The following is a 12,948-nucleotide window of genomic DNA, read 5'->3' on the forward strand; positions in this document are numbered from 1 at the left end:
CCTCCACACTGTTGTTATAAAGGACGAAATTTAAACTTGGGGGTCTTATGAGATTTGACTCGCTTTTGGAGCAACTACAGGCTCAATTTTTCCACCGCCAGAGGTTGCAGCTTGTTTATTTTGGCCCATGTTTCCTTTTTTTAAGTAGGTTTCCCTTTAGCGGGATTTAAGCATTAGTTAACTTCTCCCACAGTTGTGGTTTGCTCCCCACAACAAAATGACTCAACTTATTAAGCTCCTCACTGTCATTCTGGGCCTTTTGATGTGTCGCTCTCTAATAACTCCCTCCAGCCAGCAACTTAATTAACTATCCTAACTTTTGTGCTATCGCATTATTAAAGATCTCTTTTGTCTGTCTTTCAGTACGTTATCATTTTAATTTAGTTGTAAAAATACTTTGAGGGACTTGTCTTTTCTTACCAAATTATTCCCAAAGTTAATCTCTCTGCTCCAGCTCAGTTTTATGAGAATTGAATGGCTCATATTGCAGCTGACACTGAATGCGGTTGTGGTGTGAGGGCCAGTGTATTTACTGGTAAATGGTGAGCATCACAAAGCCCATCTTTCTGTGTGTTAAAAAAAAACAGCCCTAAGTTAATCACTGCCTGTATGCAGGAAAACATTAGTCACTGGTGGGGAAAAACAAGCTGACCTGTTTCCACAGCTCCACAAACATCTCTGCATCAGCGAGCAAGTCGCTCTCAGTCACAACAGTGACATCCACTCTTGTTTTTTAGCCAGTGGAGACAAGCGTGGCGGGTGAAAGGAAGGTAGTGTTTTGCTTGGTGTTCTACCCGTGCGCAGTTGCGATCGGGAATCTGGGGAATTTGCAAAGTGCTATGTTATTCCTACACAGCATCAGGAAGAGGACAGGCCTGACATAACACAGGCAGCTGGAGCAGATAAACCCCGCACTGTGGACAAAAAGGGCGGAGGTTCACCAGCCGTTACTGAGTGCATTAAATTAGGAGGAATATGCACGCAGGAATGTCCCTCAGCAGTTGGATCATTGTTTTGGGCTTTAGCCTCAGAGTGATTTTAGGGACATATTTTTCTCTTGACCAACCCTGAGTGTTTGAATGACAGAAACCACATAATAACCGCTTATTGCTGTGCTAAAAACACCAGCGAGTGCCACATCAACGCTCACTAGACTCAGAATAGTACTTTACAACCGCATAAACAGGTCTTTTGCAATACTTAAGAGTCTGGGTTAGTGTTACAGGAAAAAGCACCAGTATAAATAAGAAAGACAAGCCCTGCTTTCATCGCTGTAGTCAGTCTGTAGAATTATATGCTCGTACTTTTAGAAATTAAAGGGGGGCTGTGTTGGTTTTTGTTATTTTCTGTCGCACATACTGTTAAAATGATGAATGCGCTCATATCCAGTTCTGTGGAATTATTCATATTTTGGCTTCGGCTGAGGTTTAAATTCACTCCCAGCAGGCCACAGAGTCAGGTTCACTTCAGTTCACTTAAATGAATTTAGTTTCTTCAGTTGAATTGAATGGAAAAATATAGACTTACCTATATTAGTCCATGCATTCATCTTTAGTAGGCTTGATTACTGTAACAGCATCTTTACAGGTCTACCTAAAAAATCAGTCAGACAACTACAGCTCATTCAGAACTCTGCTGCTCGAGTCCTCACTAAGACCAAAAAAGTGGACCACATCAGTCCAGCTCTGAGGTCCTTACACTGGCTGCCTGTCCGTCAGAGGATAGACTTTAAAGTTCTGATGCTGGCCTATAAAGCTCTGAATGGTTTAGGACCAAAATACATCAATGACCTCCTGACCCAGTATGAACCATCCAGATCCCTCAGGTCATCTGGATCCGGTCTTTTATCAGTTCCCAGAGTCAGAACCAGACACGGAGAAGCTGCATTCAGCTTTTATGCTCCTTATATCTGGAACAAACTCCCAGAAAGCCTCAGATCAGCTGAAACACTCAGTTTATTTAAATCCAGGTTGAAGACTCACCTGTTCTCAGCTGCATTTGAATAAAGCACCAAATCCACACTTTAAGCTTAAATTTCAAAACTTACATTTAACTACTGATTTTATCTACTGTTCTGATTTTATCTGTTTTGATTTTATATACTGTTGTTTGTTTGTTTGTTTGTTAATTAGTTAGTTAGTTTATTTGCTTGTTTTATTCAATTTTAAATCATGCTTTTTATTTGTTCTTGTTTCTAATGTCTCTGTAAAGCACTTTGAATCACCTTGTTGTTGAATTGTGCTATACAAATAAACTTGCCTTGCCTTGCCTTGCCTTTTGACAAAGCTCTCAGTCACACAGGCCTATAGACCAGTTGGCAACCCCCTTGCAGTCTCCAGTCGCTAAGAAGAAATGTGTGTATTCCCCAGACCAGTGGTTGAGTATTAGTTGATTTGAAAATGGTTGCCAACAGGGTGCTGAACCAAAGACCTGCCTGTGATTGCGTTTTGTTGCTTGTAGATTGCTGTGGTTGCCTGTAGTTTGTATGGAAGATGCCAACTTGTCTGCAAACATTCACAGAGTTGTAATGAAACTTGGAAAAGTGCAACACAAACTTGACCTTCAGAGCAAAATAGTGCTTTACTTTTATTTTGAAGGTTAACGTTCTCCATTTCTGGTTTGCATCGCACCTTTTCAAGTTTCACTGCTGCTCTGCAAGTAGCTGGTGAGTGGTTACAGATGAGTTGGTGTCTTCCATGAAACTGCTAGCAACCTGACGCAAGGAGAATTTCCATTTGACCTAACAACTGTAGGCAATCAATTGCCAACCAGTTGTGGAATCCTTATTTGTCCCTAGCAACCAGTGGTTTCCAAGGGTCTCCAAGCCTGTATGGTTTTGCTCAAATCAAGCAGCGAAAGTGAAATGAGTTTTTAAATGTAATAAAAGACAGAGGAGATTATTTTTGACACACACATTGACGACCACAGTCCCATGGTTATTCAATTACTCAAGTGCAGCCCTACAAAAATCTTAGTGACCATATAGTTTCCTTAAAGCACAATAACCTGGCATGTAATGTTGATTGGGTGTTCTGGACTGCTGGACTGAGTTCAAAGGTGCAAACTGGACTGGTTTAAGAACTATTTTGCTCTTTTGATCAGTTATATTAACAATGTGTCGGCTGTGTGACACTGCAGTGTAGCTCAAATCAACTATGAGCACCTCCTGTTTCGGTTGTTTGATAGGTTTTAAAATTTGTATCTCCTGGTGTCGTGTGGAAAGCTCCAGCTTTGTAAAGTCCAAGTCAGATTTCCCCATGAAGTATCAATCTATTCATCGGTCTCCTCTCCTGCTCCACAAACCTCACTCTGAGCTCTTTTTACTCCCCTCCAGGCTCAGATTAAAACACAAAGAGCTCAATTAATCCAGGAGCCCCCACAGCAGCGTGGCCCCATGCCCACAGCTGCCACCTAGCTATTTCCTGTTCCACCCTCCTGGCTTAACTGTGAACAGACCTCAGTGTTGGGCATCCAGCAGGAGAGAGATCACCTCCCTCTGGTCAGGAGTGTGTGGGTCATACCTGGAGAGGATAGAATAGCTAAAATAAAAGACTTGAGCAGTGTGGAATTTTTATTTTGGAGTTCGATGGCAGTGAAGCATGCATGGCTTTCACTTCTCTCAGGAAAAGGAAAGACCTCCTCCAAAACACAAGTGTGGACCACTACTGGCTGGTCCTCCTCCCTCTGAGGGATGAGAGGGAGTGAATCACAGTGGAGAGCTGCTCGCTCTTCAGTCCAGCAGCGTCTGCTCAGCTGTCACGTATGCCGAGTGACCCACGACCTCTCGCTGCTGCTTTTCTGCCCGAGAGAAGATGGGAGTCTTATCTAAGTGACCGGCTCCAAACGTGGATCTGAATTCTTTGTTTTGCATACGGAAGTTTTAAATCTGTCAACCTGTGCATGACTGAGGTGAGTGACTTTTATTTAACTTTATCTTTGCTGGGAAAAAAGATTTTTTAAATTTTATTACACCCCTTAACAAATATAAAGCTCTACTGTCATGCAACTCAGTAGTTTATTAGCATGGCCTCCTGTTTTTTTTTACAACACCACAGACAATTAAAGGTTTTTACAAGCTGAGGAGCTGCAACATGCCCAAAATTATAGCACAGTGAGTATGTTGTCACCCAGTCTGTCACATGTATTTTCCATCAGTCTTAATCTCACTCTCTTTAAATGTTTTTGACAGCAGCTCCACCTCATTTCTCATTTTTTTGACTACTGTTAAAAAGTGATTTTTTTCAGCAGTTTCAAGTTTCCTCATTGGACTTAAACAGGATTATCTAAGCAGGAAGGGCCGAGCGGGAGTGCATTTACAGGGTTTCACATAAACAGCTGCCGGGCTATGCTTGCGTGGAGGTTGTTGGACTCGTCTGGAAATGTTAGGTGTTAAATCTGTCTGCCCGAGACTGCGGCTGCACAAAATGTGTCCCTCCCTCTGGTATTTGTGTGGTGCTTCGAGCTCACCACAAACTGCCAGTCCTGGAGCCATGAAGAAAAAAATATTTATACACGATTTCATTCTGTAATCGAGAAAACAGAAAAAGAGGCGCCTCTTTGTGTCATTTCTCCTTATAATTAAGTATTAAAAACGTCGCCTTCTTAAAACAAATGAGAAAGTTCATGGAGGGCACTTTTTTCCAAAAAACGTACAAAGTCTGAATGCTGCACTGAAAAAAAGAAAAAATTGTAATTAAAGTGAAGTTGAGATAAAAGGTCTCTGCCCTAAAAATAACCTCATACATAAATTGCAAAACCCTAGCCAAGTGAACAAATGCGATGTGTGTTGATTAGCAAACAGACAGTTGAAACTATGAAGGTTTAAAAGGTGATGCTAACACTAAAGTGCCTTAAAACTGCATTCTTTTTCATGACCACCAGGGGGGAAATGTGTGGTTGGAAAAAGACTTCTAGTTCTATCAGAGAACAGCCCTTTGTAAACACTAAGTTTATGGCCTCAATCACTCACTTCAGGTCATATTCAATATATAATTAAGTGAGTTTTGGCAGCTTTCCTTTAGTCTTCTCATGGTTACTTCCAAAAGATAGACCTAACAAAAAGCCTATAAGTTTTTGCAGTCGTTAACATAGTGACTGGTGAAACGACCACATATTGTGAATTTGACTATGAAACCTCAAGCTCGCTGGCTTATAGAATGCAAGCTGTAATCGACAGCCTGTTGTACATACCCTGGATAATCCTCCTCTCTGACTCTTAGAATGACCAGATGGACTTTTTTAAGTTTGTGAAGACATTTAGTCTCAAGAGCTGAAACGTCTGATCGTAATGACCCACGCCTTTTGTCACAAATTTGCTCACATGATCAACAACCCTCAGGACCACCCCCATGGGGACGCTCCTCCCTGTGCTCAAGACTCACACAACCTGGACAACTGAGAACCTACAAATCCCCAAATTTACAAAATTAACTATTTTATTCTGTATGACCTGAAAGTAGAAACATGAACTGAGCAGGAAGGCCTGGGGATGTTTTTTAATTAATTTTTTTTAATTTTGTGAGTCTTTGATTTTCTCTGTTTTTATTCCATTAATGGTAGTTTAAAAGAATAGGTAAACAAAATAAAAAATAATATAATAATAATAATTTAAATAGATAAAAAATAAAGGATCATTTTTAAAGATTTAAGTTCATTCTAGCTGTTGTTCTAAGCGTTGCTTGGCAGCGTCATGAAAAGTTGGAACAGCGTGGATCTGGATCATCCGGCCTCCTGCAGTGTCATCTCACTTTCCCAGCGCTGATAGTGAAAGTCAGTTTGGGATTGTTGTTTGTGCTGTGGACTGTTTCAAGATGCAATGATAAAAATCAGATTATGGAAAGAACTTTTATCCCCACCGGAAAAATAAAAATAACTAAGCAGACACTGAAGGAAATCCTCCCCCAATCCCTGGACAAATTGCTCCCTGCTGTTGCATAACACTTTATAACTGTTTCCTCGTTTTTATTTAAAATTTAAGTTAAAAAATAAATAAAATGTAACCTCAATGTTAAATCTCTGTGCAGATGGAGTTATACTAACCCCGCAAATCAGCCTTCAAGTTAACCTAAACTAAGATTTGCTTGATATTTTTGCCCACAGACACGTGAGTGTTGATCTTCTCATCCAGCTTATTTCTTATAGGATGGAAACAAAAAAAACTTAGAAAGAATGAGGTGATATGTGCACTGTGATAAATGCTGCAGTCTTGATAAACTGTGTAAAAGTACAGGGTGTAAAGTCAGTCTTTAATCGTTTGAATCGAGCTAAGCTGAAAACTAAATTGCTCACTTATGTTGTTAAGGTCTGGGGGCAGCAAATTGAGGGTGCAGAAGTAGTCACGCTTCTTCTTTGATTAAATCCCAAACAGAAGGCAGTGTTGGTTGGGAACCACCAGTTCCCATGAGTAAATGGACCCCGAGCCAGCCACAAAGCAACTACAACTTTAATTTGCCCAAAAGCAAATTAAAGAAAGCCTTTGAGAGCACACTGGGGCTGCCAAAAGTCGCTGGGATAAAGATCAGGGTGGGAGAGCGACCCAAACCCCCAGCAGCAGCAACTGGAACGGGGCACGGTTTGGTCCTCCCCAGAGAGAGAGCAGGAGAAAGAAAAACATTTGGCTCCCATGGAAATTGTTTTTGTAGTGACAGGGAATGTGAGGGGGTGGGAAGTATCAGTCATCATGTTTACATCAATCCTTACTGTAACCGTGGGACCGTCTGCGAGACGGGTCCGGAGCAAATCCATCTACCGCGGTCTAATGCAGCCCCTCGCTCTCTTAAAGGGTCGATTCACCCAAATAACAGAAGGATGCAGTCGCTCTGAGAAGCTTTTTTTTGTATGGGAAATGTCAGGTCGTTTTGTGCTGACATCCGTGGCTGTTCTCAGGATAATATATATATATATATATATATATATATATATATATATATATATATATATATATATATATATATATATATATATTTTTTTTTTTTTTTTTTTTTTAACTGTGATTACTCTCTTGAATGATAATTAAATTTGCTAACAGTGAAATACTTGTTAAACATCTCTAACAAAAAACAGAATGTCTCTACCGGAGATTTAGGTGCCATTTTTCTTAATGTTTTTGTAGGCATCCCTGAGGCTGTTTAACCCCCATTAAAACAATTAGTTTTAAGTTTTTGCAGCTGTGAGCATCTTCTTTACTTCCTCAATGCATTGCAAAGAGGGACAACGGCGTGTTTGCCACGTTTGTACTCTGTGTTCTCACGGTACACTTTAATTAATTCTTTGTGGCACAGATTCAATAAGGTGCTGGAAACATTCTCAGAGATTTTGGTCCATACTGACATGACAGCATCACGCAGCTGCTGTAGATTTGTTGGTTGCACATCCACGATGAGAATCTCCTGTTCCACCACATCTCAGAGGTGCTGTGTTGGATCACAGTCTGCTGACTGTGGAGGTCATTCAAGTACAGGGAACATGAGTTTTGTGACATGGTGCATTGTCTTGCTGGAAGCAGCGATGAGAAGATGAGTGCATTGTGGTCACTAAGGGAAGGCGTCAAGGAAACATCCACCCCACCATTGCACCATGATACAAGCCAAGGTGGATCTGTGTCTTCTGCTGTTGTAGCCCAACTGCTTTAACATTCAGAGATGCTCTTCTGCATACGTTGGTGTAACAAATGGTTATTTGAGTTACTGTGGCCTTCCTATCAGCTCAAAACAATCTGGCCTCCTTTGACCTCAGACATCAACAAGACATCTTGGCCCACAGAGCTGCTGCTCACTGCATACTTTCTCTTTTTCACTTTCTGAGAAACTCAGACCAGTCTGGCACCAACAATGATGACACATTCCAAGTCACTCACATCACCATTATTCCACATTTTGATGCTCAGTTTGAACTTAAGCAGGTCATCTTGACCATTTAGATATATAATAGATATTTATGTTATAGAGCATTGAACAAGTGTACTTAAAGAAGTGGCCAGTGAGTGCATATGACAGATAATAAACAAAAGAATATTACATCCAGTTTAATGACTTACTAAAATCTAACACCTGCCAAAAGATTATCACAAGCTAACAATAGAGAAATGCTCCTACTTTATATAAATACCAATTAAATAATGAAATAACTTGCTGTGAAACCTTGTGTGCAAAACAAACACAACTCCTCTCAGCTCCATTGTTTTGGGGAAGAGGCAGAAATTAGAAATTCACTGCTACATTTCTGTGAACCCGACCTTTTCACTTCCTGCCGGTCTCCCATCACGAGTGTGAGTTTCTTGGAGTGAACATGTGAAACCTGACATGCCACTTCTTCTGTGGGAAAAAAATAAAAACTGCGTAGCCGGAAAGGCGCCCCTCTCATAAATATAAACATCCCCATCGGTCTCAGCAGACCTCTCGCTGCCGTCCTCTCTGCCTGGCTTGAGTGTCGTCAGAGGAAGACAATGTCTCCTGACCTCTGACACCCATTTAGATCAGAAGAATGACGGGTGGTGCTTTGGAGCAATGCATTTTTTAGGCTTAAAACACTTTTTTTTCTTTTGAGATGACTTTGAAAGCATTTGTTTTTCTTGTTTTTCTGACAGGATCTGCCTCGGGTTATCCAGGAGGTAAACGTGTAAAAGGAGATGGTGCGTGTCTGAACCCACAGTGAACCAAGATGGAGCCAATTAAGAGAGATATGGAGCTGCTGAGTAACAGCATGGCGACCTACGCTCACATCAAAGGTAAAATCGTAGCAGGGCTTTAAGTGTGGCTTCCACCATGGAGTTGGGGACAACCTCAAGGGGTTATTAGATGAATCTATAAAACCGCAGGCAGCTTGCTACACCACACTGTATGACTTTACGTAGGCTGTACATGAATATTTCTTTCTAAGCTCCTACACGAGTAACTCTGCATGTTACAGTTCAAAGAAATCTTTATTTAACTTTATACTTTAAACTTCATTCTGATTGGCTGCCTCGTGCAAACAGAAGGGTTTAACAACAGTGGGTGGGGCCTTTGTGCTCACACCTAGAGCCATAATAGTTTGCTTTAATAACGCTCTGCCTGAGGCGGCCATATTAGGGATATCCCTTCTTAGTGACATCACAAAGAGCCAAGAGTAGAAAATCTGGTGAAAATCAAGCGTTTAGAGTCTGAAACCTGAGTTTTTGGCTCACAGGGTTTACTTTAACATACACTGATCTGAGTATTTGAAACTTTCGCTGTCTTTGATATGAGCATCCACCACTCTAACAGTATAGAGATGACAGAAAATAAAGAAAAGCTTAATAAATCCACTTTTTAATGCTTTTATTTCAGTAAATTCGTTTTTCTTCCCTCTTCTTGTGCAGCCAATCCAGAGAGCTTTGCCCTCTACTTCATGATGGGCGTCTGCTTCGGGCTTTTCATGGCGCTGTGCCTCCTGGTGGCCGGCATCACTTGCAGGGCTCGCCGCCACAGAAAACCACCTCCGTCTCCATCGAGGAGACAGCTCAAGGAGTCCAGTGAAGAGGAGGAGGATGAGGAAGAAGAGGAGGAGAGTGTAGGAGAGGAGAGGGCGGTGGATACGGAGATCCCTAAAGTGACAGTGGGTCCTCTGAGTGACCGCAGCAGCCAGTCTAACGGCACTCTGAGGAGCCTGAACGTTTTCACCTCGGCCGAGGAGCTGGAGAAGGCTCGACGGCTGGAGGAGAGGGAGCGAATCGTCAGGGAGATCTGGAGGAACGGGCAGCCGGACATCCTGGTTACGGGGACCGGGACGATTGGACGAGTTCATTACCACTAAGAGAGACTTGGACTGAGCTTTTAAAAAACCTGTAAGGGACAACCAATGGAGAGAAACGTGCCTTGTATGGAGGCACAAAAATGGACGCAAACTAATCGCAACATTAAAAATATATATATATTATTTACCGATTAAAGAGTTTGCAATAACTTAACTTTTATCATGTAAAATGAAATTTAGAAGAAAATCCACTCTACTCAAAACAAAATACTAGTATTTTTAAAGTCCCTAAATAAATTGCAGTATTACAAAAATAAATATGAATAATAAGAGAGAAAATATGTATGCAAGCTAACCATTTAAAAATTCATAAAAGTTATTTTTAATCAGCTTTTTTTTCATGCTTGAAGTGTTTCTCAGTCAAGATGTAGTGGCATTATGAAAAATTACAAAAACAAACAAACGCACACCAAATTATTTTAGAGGTTTGGGGTTGCATGTTGCGTATCTCCTCATAAAAATTTTTTTATTTCATTATTTTAATTTATTATTATGGAAAATCGGACACTTTGGGCCTCCATAAATGTGGACTATCACAGATTTTATGCACAAGTGTTTGTTTTGGGGGGAAGGTTGGCTTCATGTGTATTCATCTTTGGAATGTGAATAATTAAAGCTAAACCACTTTTTAATAAACAAATGGTCTTATAGTCACTGTTTTCCAAAATGAAGAATAAACAATTTTTAAAAAGAAAGAAAGAATAAATGAAGAAAAATTGTTAAGAATATCGTTAGCTTCATAGCATAAGTGCCTAAGTCATTGACTTAGTCAAATGACTTAGGCAATTATGCTATGAAGCTAACGATATGCTGATCTTGCTCTATCTGCACATTTCAAGTTAATAAGTCAAAGCTGATATAAAAACCCAAAATGATGATGGCAAAAAACATTTCTTTATGTGGTAGAAACAAGCTTCCATATCACAATGATGTGAAATAAGGGAGATTAAAAAAACATAGTCAGTATAAAAGAAGGCCTCTGATTTTCCCACACATTATGAAGCTTCAATCAGTTTTGGGATCGTCAGTACCCCACAGCATCCACACTATTAGTCACATACAGTAAGCTGTTAAAATGCTCCAAAACACTCCAACAGCACACACACATCGAAGAGTTTATTGATTTAAACTCAGTTATCTAGACAGATGATTGTAAGAAAAATACAATTAAATCCAGTCTATTCATGATTATTATAAAGGAGAAAATCCACAGAGGCTACCAGGCTTTTCAGCTCTGGGGTTGCTTCATGCTAGGCTGTGGCCCCTGTAGTGGGCAATGATGGTACTGCAGGTTGGTCTTGAGAACCCATTAACTACATATATATAGATATAGATATATTTAGTGGTACCTTCTGAATTCTTACATGACTATAGGATGAGTCTATGCAGGCTCTTAGTAATCCCAGGTCATGTTAGACTACATCCTTAAGCTAAAGGTATCTGGACTTCTTGGTTTGTGAAGATGTTTTATGTTTAGTCTAAGACGCTTCTTCACTTGTAAAGCAACTGATTGAGACTATTGGAGACTTAGAGACGGTCCCAAGGGTTTTTGACCCACTAGTAATCATATGGGTCGTTACGGGTCACCATCATGCGAGTTGTTGAGATCAGATGGGTCAAGGTTGAAATGGGGGCTGATCTGCCTGGGACTGCATTAAAGGGAACTGATAGCTGGTGTTTTAGGATAAGATGCACATATATATAAGATGAATCAGAAGATAATCCTTTTGGGTTAATTCTAATGAGAATGAACTATAAGTAAAATCAGCCAAAAGTCACTTCTAAAAACGTAGCTTCTCACACACCTCTAAAGAACTCGTCTTTAGACATTCGGAACCTTTCGAGCCCATTTTCCCTGCCTCCCAGTTTGAGCAACAGCACCTTCTCTCTGGTAAAGACGTGTCTGTTTGGAGGTATGAATAAAACCATTTAGCTCAAAAATACTGTAGGTTTTACCAATGCAGATGGTCTCAGAGTGGATCCCAGTAAACTCCCAGGAGATCCGTTCGTTTTTTGCTGGCTGAATTTCTCTCGTGCGCCATGAAAAGGTCGATTATGCTACAGCAGGGGAGTTTGTGTCCCGTGTCTGTCAGCTGTCATGTTTTAAGTGGCACTGCCTGAACTGGAGATTGTTTTAGGATGGGGGGGAAAACTGCTTTCCACAAGCTGGCAACTGGCACTCATTTAGGTCTTTTCTTCATCCTTTTACGTTGATGACATTCAAATCTATTGTCAACTGACTGATGATTTGGCAGCACCACTGAACTCCCTGTACGATTGCCTGAGAGAGGTTAAAGATTGGCTGGCAGAAAATTCTCTCGTTTTAAATGAGAAAAAAACTAAAGTTATGGTGTTCGACAGCCATATTCCTCGAGACCAGCTTGTTGCTCTGCTGGGGCCCCTTGCTAACTCTCTCTCCGATTCTATGCGTAACCTGGGTGTCTATTTGGATAGCTCCTTTAAGCTCGATAAGCAAGTATCATCTGTAGTTAAATCTGGTTTTTTTCAACTGCGCCAGATTTCTAAAGCTAAGCATTATATAGCACACAGGGACCTGGAAAAACTTATCCATGCTTTTGTGACCTCCAGGTTAGATTATTGTAATTCTCTCTACTGTGGTCTCCAAGCCTTCTCTCTTCGAAGGCTGCAACTCGTTCAGAATGCTGCGGCTCGCCTTCTTACTGGCACTAGAAAATTTGACCCTATTACTCCGGCTCTTGTTGATCTGCACTGGTTACCAATCAAATATCGCATTGAGTTTAAAATCTTGCTACTCACTTTTAAAATCCTGAATAACATTGCGCCCAGCTACCTCACTGACCTCCTCAATTGTACATTTCTTGTCGTGCATTAAGATCATCAGGTCAATTACTCCTGGCCCAACCTAAGTTTAGACTGAAGACCAGAGGCGATCGTGCCTTTGCTTCAGCTGCACCCAACCTTATTCGAGCCTTGGATTCTATCCACTCCTTTAAATCAAGATTAAAAGCATATCTATTTGACTTTGCTTTCCCGACCAGTTAATACCCTTTTAAATCTTTTAAATTTTAAACTTTTAAATCTTTTATTAGATTTTATTAAATGTATTATTTTTTGTTAATTTTACTGCTGTTTTTGTCTTCTTAGCATATTTTGTATTTATCTAACTCTCCTGGTCTGTTAGTGCCTCTATCCTGT

The 12,948-nt window shown here is 40.6% G+C and overlaps 1 protein-coding gene across 2 annotated transcripts; it reads left to right on the forward strand.

Moving 5' to 3' along the window:
* Positions 1–3,752: 3,752 nt before the first annotated feature.
* Positions 3,753–9,897, forward strand: eva1bb (eva-1 homolog Bb (C. elegans)). 2 transcript variants are annotated; one of them, XM_085346510.1, is made up of 4 exons: positions 3,753–3,909; positions 4,056–4,111; positions 8,585–8,725; positions 9,338–9,897. In XM_085346510.1, exons 3-4 carry the CDS (start codon positions 8,659–8,661, stop codon positions 9,769–9,771), a joined length of 501 nt encoding a protein of 166 aa, XP_085202636.1. In that variant the 5' UTR covers positions 3,753–3,909; positions 4,056–4,111; positions 8,585–8,658; the 3' UTR covers positions 9,772–9,897. The 2 variants fall into 2 exon arrangements, with proteins under 2 accessions (XP_085202636.1, XP_085202635.1); XM_085346509.1 differs by lacking the exon at positions 4,056–4,111.
* Positions 9,898–12,948: the final 3,051 nt, after the last annotated feature.

The sequence above is a fragment of the Diplotaxodon limnothrissa genome, linkage group LG22 (genome assembly GCF_057381915.1).
Source record: "Diplotaxodon limnothrissa isolate DT_005_m linkage group LG22, D_limnothrissa_male_GT1.1, whole genome shotgun sequence".
In the NCBI taxonomy this organism is placed as follows: domain Eukaryota; kingdom Metazoa; phylum Chordata; class Actinopteri; order Cichliformes; family Cichlidae; genus Diplotaxodon; species Diplotaxodon limnothrissa.